General features: G+C 37.6%; 1 protein-coding gene across 2 annotated transcripts in view; it reads right to left on the bottom strand.

Moving 5' to 3' along the window:
• Window positions 1–6,192: 6,192 nt before the first annotated feature.
• The window catches only part of hip1 (huntingtin interacting protein 1), a 64,135-nt gene continuing 53,744 nt past the window's right edge, over window positions 6,193–16,583 (bottom strand). For both annotated transcript variants that reach the window (XM_042486192.2, XM_088078834.1), the window contains exons 24-31: window positions 16,368–16,426; window positions 13,957–14,050; window positions 12,828–12,928; window positions 12,468–12,573; window positions 11,467–11,590; window positions 11,234–11,295; window positions 9,519–9,636; window positions 6,193–9,423 (exon numbers count right to left, since the gene is read on the bottom strand). In XM_042486192.2, coding sequence (XP_042342126.2) covers window positions 9,413–9,423; window positions 9,519–9,636; window positions 11,234–11,295; window positions 11,467–11,590; window positions 12,468–12,573; window positions 12,828–12,928; window positions 13,957–14,050; window positions 16,368–16,426 — 675 coding nt within the window. In that variant the 3' untranslated portion in view covers window positions 6,193–9,412. The remainder of the gene's footprint in view (window positions 9,424–9,518; window positions 9,637–11,233; window positions 11,296–11,466; window positions 11,591–12,467; window positions 12,574–12,827; window positions 12,929–13,956; window positions 14,051–16,367; window positions 16,427–16,583) is intronic.

The raw sequence follows: 16,583 nt of genomic DNA, 5'->3' as shown, positions 1-16,583 counted from the left end.
GACTGACACTCCTGTTCAGATAAAACCTTCCACGAACAGTTCGAGCATTCACATGGTTTGACAATACAAAGGTTGTTCCTCTCAGGTGAATTCCTCAGCAGCTCGGCTCAGGACCCACCAGGTGATTCATGAGAGGTCACCAAATTATCTCTAAAGTCTGATCAGAATATCGGTCACATTTTGGCTGCTTCATCATGTCTTTCAGAGATTATCAACAAATATAGTTCCTAAGATCCTCCCAGTGTCCATGAAACTGCTTCTGTTGAGGACGCTGTGTTTTGTGTGTGTAGAGGACAGGCCAAGACTTTTTGAAGTTATTGCAAACTGTAGAAAACAAAGCTTCTGCACAACTGGGAAACAAAAAACACAAAAGTTTGTCGCTCCTTTTTCATTAACCCAAGAATCAATAAAAAACTCCAGCATCCAGTCCCCAAAACTTAAAGCTGCTCCTCCATTAACCCACTGAAACCCAGATTGACAGCGTTTTTTTTTTTTTGTGCTGTGTCGAGATGCCCTTCACAGGCTATTTAACCCTTGAAACAAATTGGTTCAATTTTTTTCGAAAATGTAAAGGAAAACGCAATGAGCAACTTGACAAGAAATGTAACACAAATTGCAAAAATTAGTAAGTGATGAAAAATGACCTGAAATTAAAATACGGAAAAAATACCCAGAAAACTTTGTGTAATATTATAACCATACATCTAAAATTGTTACAGAAAAAAAGTATACTTTTTTGTTTGCTTATTTTCTGGTAATTTGTTTTTTGTTGTAGTTGTTTTTTTACTGGTTTCCTGCTAATTTTGGGGCCATGTGCCGCTGGGTTGCTCATTGCCTTCTACTCATGTTTTTGAAAGTTTTAGACCAATTTGCTCCGATTTTAAAGGGTTAAACATGAGCTTGATTACTTCACTTGAATGCAGGCCAGCTATTAGGACTCAAACCCAATTTAGGCTATTCCAAGATTGCCCTGGGACCCCAGTATGCAGAAATATTAATTTACACCGTTTTGAAAAATGGCTATACCACTTTTTCCTTTGCCGAAAGTTAGCATAACTCTGGAGCGTTATTGAGCTTCTTACCAACATCATAGCACAACGTGGTTGGCACCAATATTTCATTTAGATTGCTTTAATCTAAGTGTGTGACTTTGGGTTGTGAAATTAACCAGAAGGATGAGAAACCAACGCTCAGGTTTGGCATCATAAAGTTGACAAAATACATACCTCCTCTATCTCCGAACAAAGATGGCGATTTTAGGACGTCATGTTGACTTCATGAGACTCAGCATGCGTCATGGTAGAGCCAAAAATAGTCTTGAAGAACTGATGATCTGACGAAGAAAAGGCATAACTAATGTTAGATAAAAGGCTGACGGCACATTCTGAGTCTTAAACAGCGTCTGAGGGGTCAGCAGGGCCGAAATTCAGCACTGGGTGTCTTTACCAAAACCTGTATGACAAATGAGATGTGGTGATATTTATGAAATGAAATATTGATCATATATTATATTAATAACACACACGATAATATAGTGCAAATAATCCAGCACCTCTTAAATCATTTCTTTCTTTCCATTTTTAACATTGTCTCCCTCCCCACCCCCATACACGCATATTTTAAATGTAATTTATTTATCAAAGAAGAGACAAAATGCTCAATAAATAAAGTAAACAGTTAATTTAGCTGATAAGATTATTATCGTTAATAATATTAATAATATTAATAATAATAATAATAATAATAATAATAATAATAATAATAATAATAATATTTTACAATGTTCTATCAATATCACAATAATATTGTGAATTATTTAGGCCATGATAAATGTGTCAAAAAAATCAGATATTGTATCAACATAATATGACGCAAATGTTTTCATTATGGAGAAAAGAAATATATTTTAATTTTTATTTGTAATGTGAATCCTTAAGTAAATTTTATTTTCAAAAACAGATAAAACTTTGGCTCAGATAATATAAAAAAAATTGTTTCAAGAGGAGCGACGTACCCATTCTTTATTGTCTCAAGATACAGACACTAATTCCTGACAAAAATGCATTTCGGACTTGATTAGGGACTAAAAGGTCTTTATAGGATGGATATTTATTTACTGTGAAATTATATGTTGATCTGTAGAGAACAAAACAATTAAAAACTGCTTCAGCAGCCAAGAACATTTACAAAAATAGTAAATTTTAACCCCCATATCCACTGGAACCATATTGTTGTTGTTGCCTGGACTTTGCATGTTGTGTTGTTTACTGTGTGTATTGTAATTTTATAATGATGTCTTTAAACCGACCAATGAAGCCAAAGGCAAATTTCCACAATCGTGGACAAAAACATTATTATTACCTTATCCTAATAAAAATGATAAGTTAAATATTTTCAATTAACCGATCATCACATCATGCCCCATGTAGCACTGAAGAATTAATAAAGCACATTAATAAAATAAACAAACATGAACCTTCACAGAAAAACTAGAGGAAAAACAAATTTTGGCACACATGTTGAAGTTTGTTTCCTGTAATTTCAGATTTCTGTCGAGGTCACATCAGACATAAATTCAGCAACAAGTCATTTTAGGCCATATTTTAGTTGCGGATCACACAGTATTTTACACATGATTACATCAGCCTTCAGTCTGCTGTTTCAGCAGCAAAGAACAGATCAGAAGCTGTTCACATCGGCCCATAATGAACCTCCTGTGCAGCCTGTTTTGTGCATTTCTTTCCACACGGGTGACTTTGAACAATCAGCCTGTACCTGTCAGCGTACCTGCTGATTTAAAGCATCTATGTACAGTCTGTGAGGCTGGCAGCTCCCTGTTGGATCCTGCTTGTGTTGGAGAGCAGAGGGGAGACAAACACAGACTCTGCTGCTGCTGCCAGGAGACCTGCTGTAAGGCGGCCCTGCTCAGGACTGCAGAGACTATAAATAGCTCCGCTCAGTCTTTCACAGGCACCACCCACCACATTACCCATGTGGCAAAACAGCAGCACAGAGCGAAACAACACCACTGCATACTGTACTCCATCTGAATACAAGCGACCTGCTCACTGCTGAACGTGGACACGAAGCAATACCAAGAAACTGACGCACTGTAAACACACAAGCTTATCTCACTTTTGAAAATTAAGGACTGCCTTGAAAAAAATCAAGTAAATGGTACTATTAGTATCAATTTATGTCTATATTGCCTACTTTTATTTTAATAGTATTTACTTAATAACGATGACGAGTGAGATTAACTTGTTCTTTGTAAGTAATAGCAAATTAATATTTTAAGTAAAATAAGTCAGTCGGACTTAACTGAACAGTTTTATGTATTTCGCAAGTTGACTGAAGCTTGATTGAGTATTGATATTTGCGATAAAATGGAATGACTGCTGAAATCTTTTGTTAAGTCAAAGAGAAATATTTAGTCTGAATATTTCTCTCTTTTTCATTTTTTTTATAAGGTTTAAGAGTGGATTTGTTTTGATTGTATAATTTTGTTTGTTTCACTGGTCTTGTCTCAGGATGCTCAGAATGTCATTTTTTTTAATGAAAATAATCCTACAATCTAATAATTCGCTCACTTCATTTATAAAATGCATTGATTTTCCTGAATACTCCTGAGTAAACACAACTGTTCAGTTAAGTCTGTGTAACTCGGTTTGATTGAGCTGCTCTGACTTAGAAAAAAAAGTCAGATTTTACAGTGAAGAGACAAGTGGGGAACAAGTGGTACTGACAGTTTAGGAGGCTGTTTCCAAAGACATCATTTGGTTTTGAGAGTTAGGCCAATATTTGTGCTCAGACTGGTGTGGTTTGAGTTAGTTAAACAATAACACTTACTAACGTTGAGCCCAAGAAGTAGAAGAAAAACAGAAAAACGTGGCTGAATTTATGATTTGAGCAATGATGTCCAGCAGGCAGTGAAAATGCCAAAGAGTTTTTAAAACTACTGAAACATACCTTATGTGCGCCTGTATGCCGTGATTCACTCATCACTGACATTTCTTAATATTCTCGGTAAAATATCATTATGACAGTATGGAGCCCTAAAACTGGCTAACTGATGCTGATTTAGAAAAATATTATTAGTTAATTTGATTTTTTAAAAAAGTTGGTTAATCGATGGAAACATAGATGGGGCTGTGGCTCGACAGGTAGAGCGCATTGTCCACTCTAGTTTTTTTTTTTTAACCAGGAAGTTAAAAGCTCGTGATTTTACTCACCTGGAAAATACCCAAGAGCCTCGAGGTTAGTGAAGTAACGTTTGATTTATCCTCAAACGTCGCGTGTCAGCAGCTGCAAAAACAACATAAACTGCAAAAACAAAAAAAAGTTCCTGCAGTTTTGGACCAGAGTCCTGCTGGTCTGTGGTCCTCACTGGTGGTTAGCGAGGGACACCTGGTCTGTACCTGACAGCAGGTGTAGCTCGTTAACTCCAGAGAGGGAAACACTCCTGCAGGACATCTGTCCGGTCTGAAATGATATCAACGGATTAAATGTGTCAACAGTCAATACAGTCATCTAAATATATCTCACTGTTTTTTATGCTTACAGCTCACTATTCAAACTGGGTGTTAATTTTTCCTCTCAGTGCAGAAACGAGGAAATAAGACTCTTATCAGAAGATGCGGTTGATCCTGGAGCTGCACAGATTAGGGATTTCTGTAATCTCAGCACAGTGGTTTCAGATCACGACAATTCATTTACTTAATGCCTTTAACATGTCTCTCTTTGTGTGTGCGTGTGTGTGTGTGTTTGTTAGGGGGGCGTTCAGCACAGGTTGATTCAGTAGGGTCCATTTTTTCAGTGTCTCTAATCTGACAGTATTTTATTTTAAATTGAATGCCAACAAAACACATTTAGTTTCACCAGTCAATGCTTTTACTGGAAGAGAATCTCACCTTCCCAAAAAAAAAATCAATCAGGTGCATTAGTATTTTAGTTCAGCTCTAAAGTCGATGTGAGGTCGTTGCTCCTGTTGAGCATCTTCTCTTGCACACACACAGTCAAACACCTAAAATAAATGTTTGCATGAAGCGCTTCCTCACGTTTTTTCCGGGTGTTGCATCAGCAGGTAAGAGGATTTAGGGCTGCAACTAACGATTATTTTCATGGTTGATTAATCTCTTGATTCTCTGATATATTAAATGTCAGAAAATGGTTTTAAAAAAAGTCCTTCAGGGTTTTCAAAAACCCAAGATGATGACATCATCAAATGTCTTGTTTTGTCCACAACCCAAAGATATTCAGTTTTCTGTCAGAGTAAAGAAACTGGAAAATATTTACATTTAAGAGTCTGGAATCTGAGAATTTTGACATTTAAATTAGAAAATTAACTTTTTATACACAGATTTGTTTTAATCTCAAACTTGGCTCTTTGTTAAAATCTGTTACTGAGCCATTTTTCTTTATTATAATCCATCTACCTAACAGGATTTGCATATCGAGCTGCTGAATAACCCTTTGAAGCCTGGATCGACATCACTGCTTTTGTGCTATATGTCCAGATGTTTTTCACAGGTATTTAAACCTTTTTATCGCTGAGCAAACTGGTTTGACTTATATATTTAAAATTATGTTGCAGAATTATTATTTTTAAGCACATTTAAAGTAATTATCTTATTTTTGGTTTTCCTTTCCCGATTTTTGTGCTAATTTTGAGATAATTTTCTTGTTTTTTTTGGGATATCTTGCTAAATTTTGGGTCGGTAATTCTTAAATTGTCAATTTGCTAATATCTTAAAGGGTTAAGCAGCATTGTTACATCACAGATGTGCTTGGGATGGTCACAATAACAGGTTTTCTAAGATGTGCAGTTTTATGACACAACACAATGATACGGATGTCACAGGTTTTGAGGGAACATTTCATTTGCATGCTGACTGCAGGAATGTACACAAGAGCCGTGGCCCCACAGGTCAGTAATAGATTTGGGACCAAAATTTGAGGATTTTTTTTATGCACACAAAAGACTTTTTTCCCTTGATCTTTAACTTAAACCTGTGAAAAAATTAAAGCAACATTATTTATTTTTATTACAACTTGTTCTGTCTGTCAGTCAGCAATTAATATGAAATATCTTGTTAATATGTAATATGTAATAACTTGTTTCATCATTTCCGCCTCTTCACTAGTTACACTTCACGATTGCCGCTTTGTCATAAAAACCACAGTCACATCCGGTTCTGTATTAACGCGTTGAAATATTTATTTTAAAAACTGAAAAAATAAAAACAAACCCACCAACATAGTTTTAGTATATCATACAAAGACACATTTCAATGTTGCTATGTGAGTATTTGTTTCTCTGTTACTACAGTGTGAGGCAGTTTGAAAGGCTGGCTGAGCTGGTAAGACTACAGACACAGACCCCAAAAAGAGAGAGAGAGAGCGAGAGAGAGAGAGAGAGAGAGAGAGAGAGAGAGAGAGAGAGAGGTTAATAAAGAGAATTTGGGCAAAAATACAACCAAACATCACTCAAGGTGCGTTCAATTAGTCTTTCGAGATACTTGAAATGCTGTAAAAAGTGGATCTAGCCTTCTTTTTATCGTTTTTTTTGTTTTATATTCCAATTTCTAACGACATCAGCTACCCAGGTGCAGAAGAAGTGACAGAAAACAGCTAAAATCATTATTAAATACAAAGACCTGGACAGGAAAGTACTGCAAATAATACTTGTTGTTTGTTTAATCCTGCTTGGAGCAGCAGACGGGTGGTGTCAAATGGGAATTTCTTTTTTAATCACAGTCTGACTAACAACACATTTTTTTCTGTGTTTTGACACACCCATCTGCCTCTGCAAGCATCACAACTAGTTATTCAGAATTATTGGCACATACTTTATGACCAGAGTCTGTTAAATAAACCAGTGTCACAACTTTTTTTTTTAAAGATACACAGCTGAAGCGTCAAAACGAAGCATGTTAAGACACAAAAAGAGGCAAACTCAGAGAGTCATCATCGCCGTCCATCAAAATCAAAGAAGAAATAAGATGTTGGGTTCAAAAAAAAGGTCCCTACTCATCTCATGTTTGCACAAAGATCAGTCTGCTCACAGAGTCCACTGGCAACAAGCTGAAGGTCAGTCCATCGCTCTCAGTTCAGTTAAATAACAATCTCTCTCTCCTCCGTCGTTCAGGTGCACCCTTTTGTATCCCTAATTCAATTAAACTGAATCCTTACTTTAAGAGATGCAAAAAAAGCAATGCTATTGAATGCTTTTAGATTTCAAGAAAAGATTATTTCCAACAATAAAAGGCTTGTAGTTTATATACACAGCTACTTGGTCTTTAGGAAGCGACTGAAAACACTGCAGTCACTGTGAGCTGCAAATTTCCGAGTCCTTTGTGGTCCTGGCGATGCAGACTGTTAGTGAAGGGTTTAAAAAACATCAGTCCTGCAGGGTGTTTGAAGAGGCGGCATCATGTGAGAAACCGGATAAAAAAATCTCAGGAATAAAGGTTTGCACAGCCTTAAATGTCCCAATGTTTCTTTTCTTCCTCTCTAACTGAGCGGGCCTCACTGGGAACACGGTGGTCCTGCTGGCAGAGTCATAACGTGTCCGAGGAGGCTAAAAGGGGAGAGGTCAGGGCGTCATATCATTGGGATACAACACATGCGCAATGAAATCAGGTCTGCAGTTGCCAAAAGGCTCAATAACTGGCGCACTATCATAAAATATGGGAATGATTGTTTGTTGTATTGGGTTCTGAATATTTTTGCAAAAAAATAAAAAAGATGCAGGTGAGACCAAAACCGTTTCTTGTACCAGGCTGAAAACATGTTTTTTTTTGCTGTAAAGTTGGGCATTTTAACATGGGGGTCTATGAGGATTTCATCTGTTTTAGAACCAGCCTCCAGTGGCCATTAGAGGAACTACAGTTTTTGGCACTTGCACGTTGGCTTCATCTCTCAGCCTCGGAGGTTGCAGCTCGGTCAAAGCGCATCTCAGCAGCAAACTGCACAGACGTCATCCCTTTATTTCTAATGCTGTCTGCTGTGACCCTCCAACACTGCAGCTCCAGTTACATGGCGCATGTGTCATACCCCATCGCTCCCATGCGGTCAAAGAGCGTGTCCGAGCCTCCTTTGAATAGCCTTGAATGTGTCCAGGAAGTAACTGAGCCAATGTGTCATGAGAGGACGACACCGTTGGCGACTTCACCTCCAAAGTTTCTGTGGCAGATTTGTCGTAGTGCCAACATTTGTAAAAAAATATGCACCAATAAGGGTTTAAAACTTATTTAACGACTTTTCCTTTTTCCGCCTGACTTGAACTATTGTTGCAAAGGAAGAAAAGCAGCAAAGTGTTGCTGCTTTTTTCTATATAAAAAGAGGATTTCCTCCCACTACTCCCTTTCCTACCTTTAACCAATGAAAAAGGGGAAATGACAAAAATAACCCCGTGTTTGTAGTGTTTGAGCAACTTGTTCTCTGATCAGCCCTACCCATGATGCACCGCTACCTCTGACGATGTAGCATGAGGTAGTTGGCAGTTTCAAAGCTCACAGGGAGAAGACTGTTGAGAGAGAGAGAGAAAAAAACAAGAGGTGCTACTTTCCTTTTCCGAAACTACTCCCCAGTTTGGAGCAGTCTGAAGAGTTTCCATGTGAGCGTCTGTTAAAATAATAATAAAGAAAAAGAGGGTTGGGTTAACAGTCACGGTCGTTACAATAGTGGGAAGGTGAAAGGCAGAAAGTCCAGTGAACCAGCCGGTGAAGCGGTTTGGACTTAACAAGGTGATAACTCACAGTGAGAAAAGAACAGGAAGAAACTAGGGAGGAATAGAAAGACGGATAAAGAGCAGCTCCAACAGCGTTAAAAGCCCACAACACCAGAGAGCATGCACGCCGTCCACACAGAGACATGGATTTTGGGGCTGGGGTAGGGCGAGAACAGTCACTGATTCCCCTCTGGCTGCTGAGAGTTTGGCCCTTGTGCAGTGCATCCTGGGATGTCTTGAATAGAAGTTGTGCTCGTAGCGTCTCCGCTGTGACTCCTCGACGGAGCGCCGTTATTAAAAACCGGGGAAGAGAAACACAATAAATACTCCACTTCGCTTGGACTGCTTTTCATCAGCACAGTCCTGAGGGAGAGGCAGAGCGGGGACGTGACGTCTGGCTGCGTCTCCCCCCCCCTGCCCTCCTCTCCTTACATCCATTTGTCCGTCCCTTTGATGTCCCCCGTCGCTGAGCCCTTGGTGCTGTCCCTTTATGGAAGCTTTTGGACACGGGTGGAGAAGCAGGTTTAGAAAAGAAGCACCTTTAAATTTGGCTTAGATAACAAACAAACAAAAGAGAGAGAAAAAAACAAGGAGAAAAGAGAGTGAGAAGTGTATAAATAGAAAGAGGCAGACAGAAGCCGGTCTTCTGGTGGAGGAGCAGGACGACAGGTGTGGTAAGTCTCAGCCTGTGCCTGCAGAGAAGACGGAGACAGGCCGATATTAGTCATTTTTTACGTCAGTATTTTGAGGATTTATTCTGAGTATAGTGGTTGTCCTCCGTCCGTACTCTCTTCCTGCTCGCCCCAGCCCTCCGCCACCCCAGCCAGCTCGTAATGCTTCTTTCTCAGCTCGCCGAGACGCTCTCGCTCCTTCTGCAAACGAGTCTCCAGCTCCAGAACCAGGACCTGAGGAAACACGGACAGAGCAAGGGACAAACATGCTCATCATTTCCCTGAAATCAAACCACAGAAAAAATCTAAAACCCTGAACAGATAATTCATTTTACGGGTCACCTAAAGAAAAAAAAGTTGGATGAGGACATATTTTCATTGGCTATCATGCAAGACACATGATGAAAAAACTCCTTATTAGTTGATCTTTTTTTCTTATGATCAGCTAACTGTAATAAGAGGCCACTTTTTATTCAAATTTTATGTTTTTTTAAGACAGAAATGCCACCCAGGATAAATGAAGCAGTGGTAAATAACACTGATGGTGGTTATATAATTTTCTCCAACTTTCCCTGTGCCTGTGGATGCTTCCTAAAGTTAAACAATCATTATTTACACAGATTTTTAGTTAAGACTCCTAAAAATACACTTCAAACAGAGGCACTCTGTGCATTTACAACAATGGACCGTGTGTGTGAGCAGGTCCAGACCTTTCTGTGTTTTCCTTTCAGTGTCGGGGGAGGCAGAGCCACAACACAGAGGGAAGTGTTCACGTGGGTCTGACATTCGGCTTCTCAATGGATGAAGAACAATACACCCTCAGAATTTAATGTGCAAACTTTATTCATTTCATGGGTAGAGTACTGAAAAACTCTTATAAAAAAGTTACTTGAATAAATTGTTAAAAAAAAAGAAAATATTGAGAAATCTGCTCAAGTAAAAATGTACTTGGTTAATTAGGTTACGTTCTACTAAGTTTTGTTTTTTTTCTGAGCATTTTTCCCTTTATTTATAGGACGGGGGAGTGACACGCAGCAAAGGGCCACAGGCAAATGTAGTGAAGTAGAAAGTAGATTACTGTCTCAAAAATATAATAAAGTAAAAGTACAGTTTAAAAAAGGAACATGAAAAATACTTGTTCCTTAAAAAAAAAACTTTTTTTTTTTTTTTTTACTGTGCTTTAGTTTTAATGCATCACTAACAACCCCTGAAACTCACATATCAATAGTCCTAATTAATCATGACAGAATTAAATAAATTAAATCAATTATTTATTTATTTATACCTGATTTTTTAAATTATTATTATTATTATTATTATTATTATTATTATTATTATTATTATTATTATTATCAGTAGTATTACAATTTCTGTTTCTGGGGGTGTATATTTTACAGGGACGCATAAGAATAGATAAACTTCTTCCCACCCCTTTTCGAATATGTAAAACTTTAATATGGTTTTGGTTTTGAGAACTTTAATAACGTATACTTCAGAAGAAGGGAAAAAAAACACAATTGTCTTTTGTATTTTTGGAATTTGTTGTAATTTCGCATTACATGTTCAAAATAAAATGATAAAATGAATTATCAGATAAAATATATATATTATTAAATAAATCATGACATAATTTCTTCCTATAGTAAGATTTTCTAATGTTGTAGGCTAAAGGAGGAGAGAAAAGTTGTTGTTTCCAATGACAGTCACAAAACTTGCCTGGAGTAAAGTTACTTTTGCTTCTCTACTTAAATTGAAATATATATTTCAAACTCAAAAGCCTCAGCTATGTGGCTTATTAAGATAGATGTTTTTGCTGTATTCTGCTGCTCACCTGTGCGTCCATCTCTTGTCGTTTGATCTGTGTCAGCGTCATGCTGGAGAAGTCCATTGTATCTGGAGAGAAACAACAAATTACTTCCAAACACCTTAGAAAATTTTGAAATTAAAAGATACTGACTGGACATTTTATATCATCGTCAAATAGAGTTTAAACTTTAAAAAATGTAAAAAACAAAAACTGTGAACCAAAAAATCTAAACCTTTCAGTCAATGCGATTCTCCCACCTGTATCTTCAATCTGAGACTTCCCAGACTTGGTGGAAGCCACGACAGCTGCAGTGGCCTGTGTGACGCCGCGGGACGCCTGCTGCAGGCGCTGCAGGTTGGCACTGTCTTTGTCTGCTTTGACCTGGACGGGGAGAACAGCAACAAGGCGAGAGACATGACATCTGCAACATGGAAATGCTGCCTGTACCTGTAATCCTCTGAGTGAATTAACCCAGCAAAAACCAAACAGCTTAGACGGGGTTCCTGCAGCTTAAGGCAGGGTTGATTTCAGACTTTAAGACTTTTTTAAAGGGCATTCAGAATTAAGTTGAACCAACCAAAGTTAGATCATCTCCGGCAAATGTTGAAAAAAATGACCCTTTTTAGAGTAAAACGCATGGAAGACAATGAACATATATTATCATTTAAATATCTGTTTGGTTAACCGACAGAAGTCGGAAATATCTGGTATTTTTGGACGTTTTTCTGGGAGATTTTGTGTTTCTAAATCTGTATGTGAGATTCCACTGTTCAGGGTGTCAGTGGCTCAGTGGATAAAGCGGGCGCCCCATGTACAGAGGCTGAGCACTCGCCGCAGCGAACGCAGGTTCGACTTCGGCCTCGGCCCTTTGCTCCCCTCTCTCTCCCCCTTTCACACTTACTCTCTGTCCTATCCAATAAAGCCCAAAAATATCTTTAAAAAATAAAAAAAAGAGATTCCACTGCCTGGATTCCCATCATGATGAGTTTATAAAGAGGAATTTATTAAATTATTTAACCAAAAAAATAGATGTTACCAATTATTTTAAGATTTTACAAGCAATATTAGAAAAAAACCCTTAAATCCTACTTCCCCTATTTGAGCATTTTTTAGACTTCTGAAGGATTAACTTAAATCTATTTAATACCACTTAAGGCCTTATTTTTTAGATTAATTAGTTTAAGACTTTTTAAGGGGAAAAAGTCGTGGGAACCCCGTTAGACCATTTAGACTCAGACAGAATGAAAACTTTACTCACCTTAGAGGCAGCCACGAGCTGCGCTGTGCTGGCAGCTATTTCATGTGAACACACCATCAACTCCTCAAACTTCCCTTTGCCCTGCACCACCAGGTCCGCAGCATCTCTGCAACGACACAGTGTTGAGGTGAGGACTACTTTTGTCGACACAAAGAGAAAAAAACAGTTTCATGAATGAAGCTCCATCCATGAATCATCATTCCTTTAAAACCTGGTGAATTGTTTTGTTTGTTTTTTTGTTTGTTTCCTTATAAAGGCCACCTCGTTCAATTATTTAGAACATTTAAGGTTCATGTCACTTTTATTACTTTTATGCTCTGTAGTGAGTAGGATGCACTCAGCAGGAGGACTGATACTTACACCATGACCGTGGCGCCCCATCCCACTGCTTTGGAGGCAGAGATCAGACCCTCGGTCCAGCGGGAGTTCTTGGCATAAAATTCCTTCATGGATGCTGCCCCCTGGTGGACAAACGGGAAAATAATAAAATAGATCTTTCTTGACAACTTTTTAAACTCTGAGCGCACGGGCTGCAACTCAAAATTGTTTTAATTATTGATTAACCTTAAAATAGTATTCATGATTAATTTTATAAATTGTTCAGTCATTAACACACCACAAATTGTTAAAACAAGCCCATCACAGTTTCTCAGAGTCCGAGGTGAAATAATAAATAATAAATTCAATTCACCAACACTTCAAACCAAAACATAGTTAACTCTAATTTAAGGAGAGACAGCTAATTGTCATATCAGAGAAACTGAAACCATTAACTGGCTGTTTCAGCTCCAGTTTGAGCCAGACTTATTATAGTTTTGATTTTTCTTTCCTTTTTTAATGCATTTTGGTTTTAATTTTGATTTTCAATCCAGTTTACTTCCAGTTCCTGATCGAGTATTCTTATTTCCATTTAGTTTTATTTTTTAAAAATGTTTTATTTCTTATTAGTTATATATTTTTTTAAAAATTTTGTTTTAGTTAGGTTTTTAAGTACACCATATTGTTTCAGTAAGTTTTACTTTTTTTATTTAATTTTATTTCACTTGAAATGTTTTTTTACATCTAGTTTTACTTTTTAGTAAAGTTTTCATTGACTATAATAAACTTGATATGTGCAAGTACTAATAAATACAGTTAGTTTTTGTTAAGAGTGTGTCAGAGACTGCATTAAGACTGTAAAGAGTACTTTATATTACTCCACATATCAAGGTATATTTTTATAGTTGCAAATTCAGTTAATTTTCAATAGGAAAACAATCAACAGTACACAATTGCCGAACCATGAAATATATTAACATACCAAAAAAACCCTCCACAGTAATAATGGTAAAAATTAGAATTTTTGGATATGACATTTATCCTTTACAGTTAAAAGTCTGTAAAGCTTTGTGTTTGCATCAGTCAGTGTGGAGAAGTTTGAATCAGAGTTAGTATATAATATTTTAGGATATGACCCGTATCTCTGTCTCACAAAGACGACTATACTCACCCTGCCGCTCTCCACGATGTCCCTTTGCAGATTTTTGGAAGACAGAACGAGCTGCTTGATGGCCTGCATCAGCTCTGTGCAGGAGGCCAAAATCCTGCAGGGGGCGACAGAGCAGAGGACACAAACACTGACACACTGAAACGCTCTCAGTTTCATAGGAAGCAAAACGCTGAGAAGCTCTGTGTTGTGCCTGCAAATATCTTGGATGAATCTAATTCCTGAAAAAAATATCATCCAACCCAACACAGTTTAAGAGATGGAGCTCAAAGCAGAAAGAGATCAGCCTCCTCACTGTTTGGAAATAACTGTCAAGTTTACCCACAGTCTAGTTATTGCATGAGCAGTGCACCACTGACCTAAATTGTCAATATACTATTTACAGCAGTTGTTTGTTTCTTGTTATAATTATCTCTCAAAGCAGCACTGGTGCAGTTTTTTTTTCTTTACATTAATAATTAAGTCAGAGAAAAAAAAAGTAGCGCAGAAAAACAAAAATTAATTGGCTTCATTTGCACAAAGAGAATTATTACACAGCCTGGATGAATAACAATGAATAAATGACACGCACAATTAGATCAGACAAAATCTAAACTGATACTCCTGCAGCCTAGGATGCTTTAGTGAAGATTTATGTTCGTGCAACAAAATCCCTCTGATGGTTCAAGTTTGGAGCAGAGGGCCAAGTTTCTGCTCAATAATGTAATCAAGAGATTTCTGAACTTCTTGCAGCTATTAACAGCACCGTATAAATAAACCCCATTTGGTGTTAAAACATCTGTGATATGTTAACAGTTTGTGGAGCTGCTCCAGCGAGAAAGGAATTACATTTCCCGACTTATAAAACTGCAGAATGCACACACTGAAGAAGCTAATTTTAGAATTATATGGATGAAGCAACAGCAGACAAACATTACGTGCCACACTGGCTTCACAGTTTGCACAGGCTTTGTGGCTGAACTGATGAAATTCTTCGCACGTCAGCCCCTCAGTGTGCGACCGTCTGCAGCTTCACTGAAACATCATGTGACGGTTGTGCTGCCGTGTTGAAAAGCACCTCTATTTCCTTTTCCAGCTCATTGCTGGCATTCATTACATCTTGTGGTGAAAGTCTTTCACAAACAAATAATTAACAGATGAATCGGTTCCTCAATCTTTGTTGTTTTAGGCACTTTAATTTTTCTTTCGCCACAGAGATGTTTGTTGTTGTTGTTGTTGTTCAAGCCACTCATAGTTGAGGTTTTGGCTTTGTCTGTCATCTTAATTCAACTTAGATAAAACCAGGGTGTTTACAGGTATCACACACTTTTGTTAAATGCTTTTATTCAAGATAAATTTTAACCAAATTAAGACTGACTTAAACAATCATCCTTTTTCTTATGCAAGAGTTCAATGTAAATATAAAGGCAGTATAACGCAGTATATTTATGTAGTTCCATGCAAAGGTAGATTTTATGTAGGATATTGTTATTAGAGAGATTTAGGTTTATCTAAATTTGGCCAACACGAAAGTGCAAGTATTAATTAAAAAAAACTGCCTTAGGTTCAGTGGCAGATTTAAAGATTTCTAACACGCTGACATTCATGGAGAAGAACTTGAATCATTTTGACAAAAAGAAATTAAAGGATGGAAAAAGTAAATTGTATAAAAATATTCGTGGTAATTTGTAGTGCTTTCCATTTGTACTGGGAATTTGACATTTCCAAGATCCAAATCACAACTTTCAACTTGACCTTAAGTCAGATTCCCAACTCGGAAAGTCAGAGGAAATTCATCAACCCTGACCCCAAAATACAATATGGTTCCTCCGTGCAGTAATATAATGTCTATTAGTACTTCTGTTATTTGTGTCATACGCACAGTACTGTCCAGCTTCTTTTTGTGCACATGTTGCCAAAGTGTTTTTACGCACAAAATACAGCATCATGTGGTTATCAGCCCGTATATAACAGTGGCTAACCTGGCTTGAACTGGTAACTGCTAATATTTTTGGCTTTGTGACTTGCATCATTAAAATACAATCAACTCAGGTGTGACGTCATACCCAGCTCAAATCTCCGACTTCAAGGTAAATGGAATAGATAATAAAACCTTAGAAATACACATTTAAGACTATTTAATGACCTTTAATGACTTTTTAAGGACCAGCAGACAACCGTAAAAGCCACAGTAAGTAGGTAGTGGGTTGACTTAAGTTCTATGACAGGAAAATGTGATGTTGTTGTAAAGGTAATGAGGCTCATCTTTTCAGTAGATTTAGTGCAACTCGTCTCGCAGCCTCGTGAATCTCATTTAGATGCAAGATTCTTTAAGTATTTTTTATCACACCCTGTGTATAAGCCTGTTCTCCTTGGAGACAGACTTCGATTATTGTGACGGTAAAAAGCAACCCCAGCTCTAATCTGTGCTTTACCTCTCGTTGACCTCCATCTTGATTCCTGTATCAACTGCTCGGGACTTGTTGAGCATTTCCTGTTGGGATCCGCAGAGGCACAAGGGAGACAAAGAAAAGACACTTTGAAGTTAATACTGCTGGAGAGTGAAACAGGGGGCAATGTTTTCACACAGCACGCTCACACGCACAGAGAGTGCACTGAAATACAAAACTGCCTTCATCTGACCATAGCTA

This window comes from Plectropomus leopardus, chromosome 6 (assembly GCF_026936395.1).
Source record: "Plectropomus leopardus strain MGB_pleo_1.0 chromosome 6, ASM2693639v1, whole genome shotgun sequence".
Classification (NCBI taxonomy): domain Eukaryota; kingdom Metazoa; phylum Chordata; class Actinopteri; order Perciformes; family Serranidae; genus Plectropomus; species Plectropomus leopardus.
The sequence above is the reverse complement of the archived record's forward strand: the minus strand, read 5'-3'. Positions and strand labels throughout refer to the sequence as shown.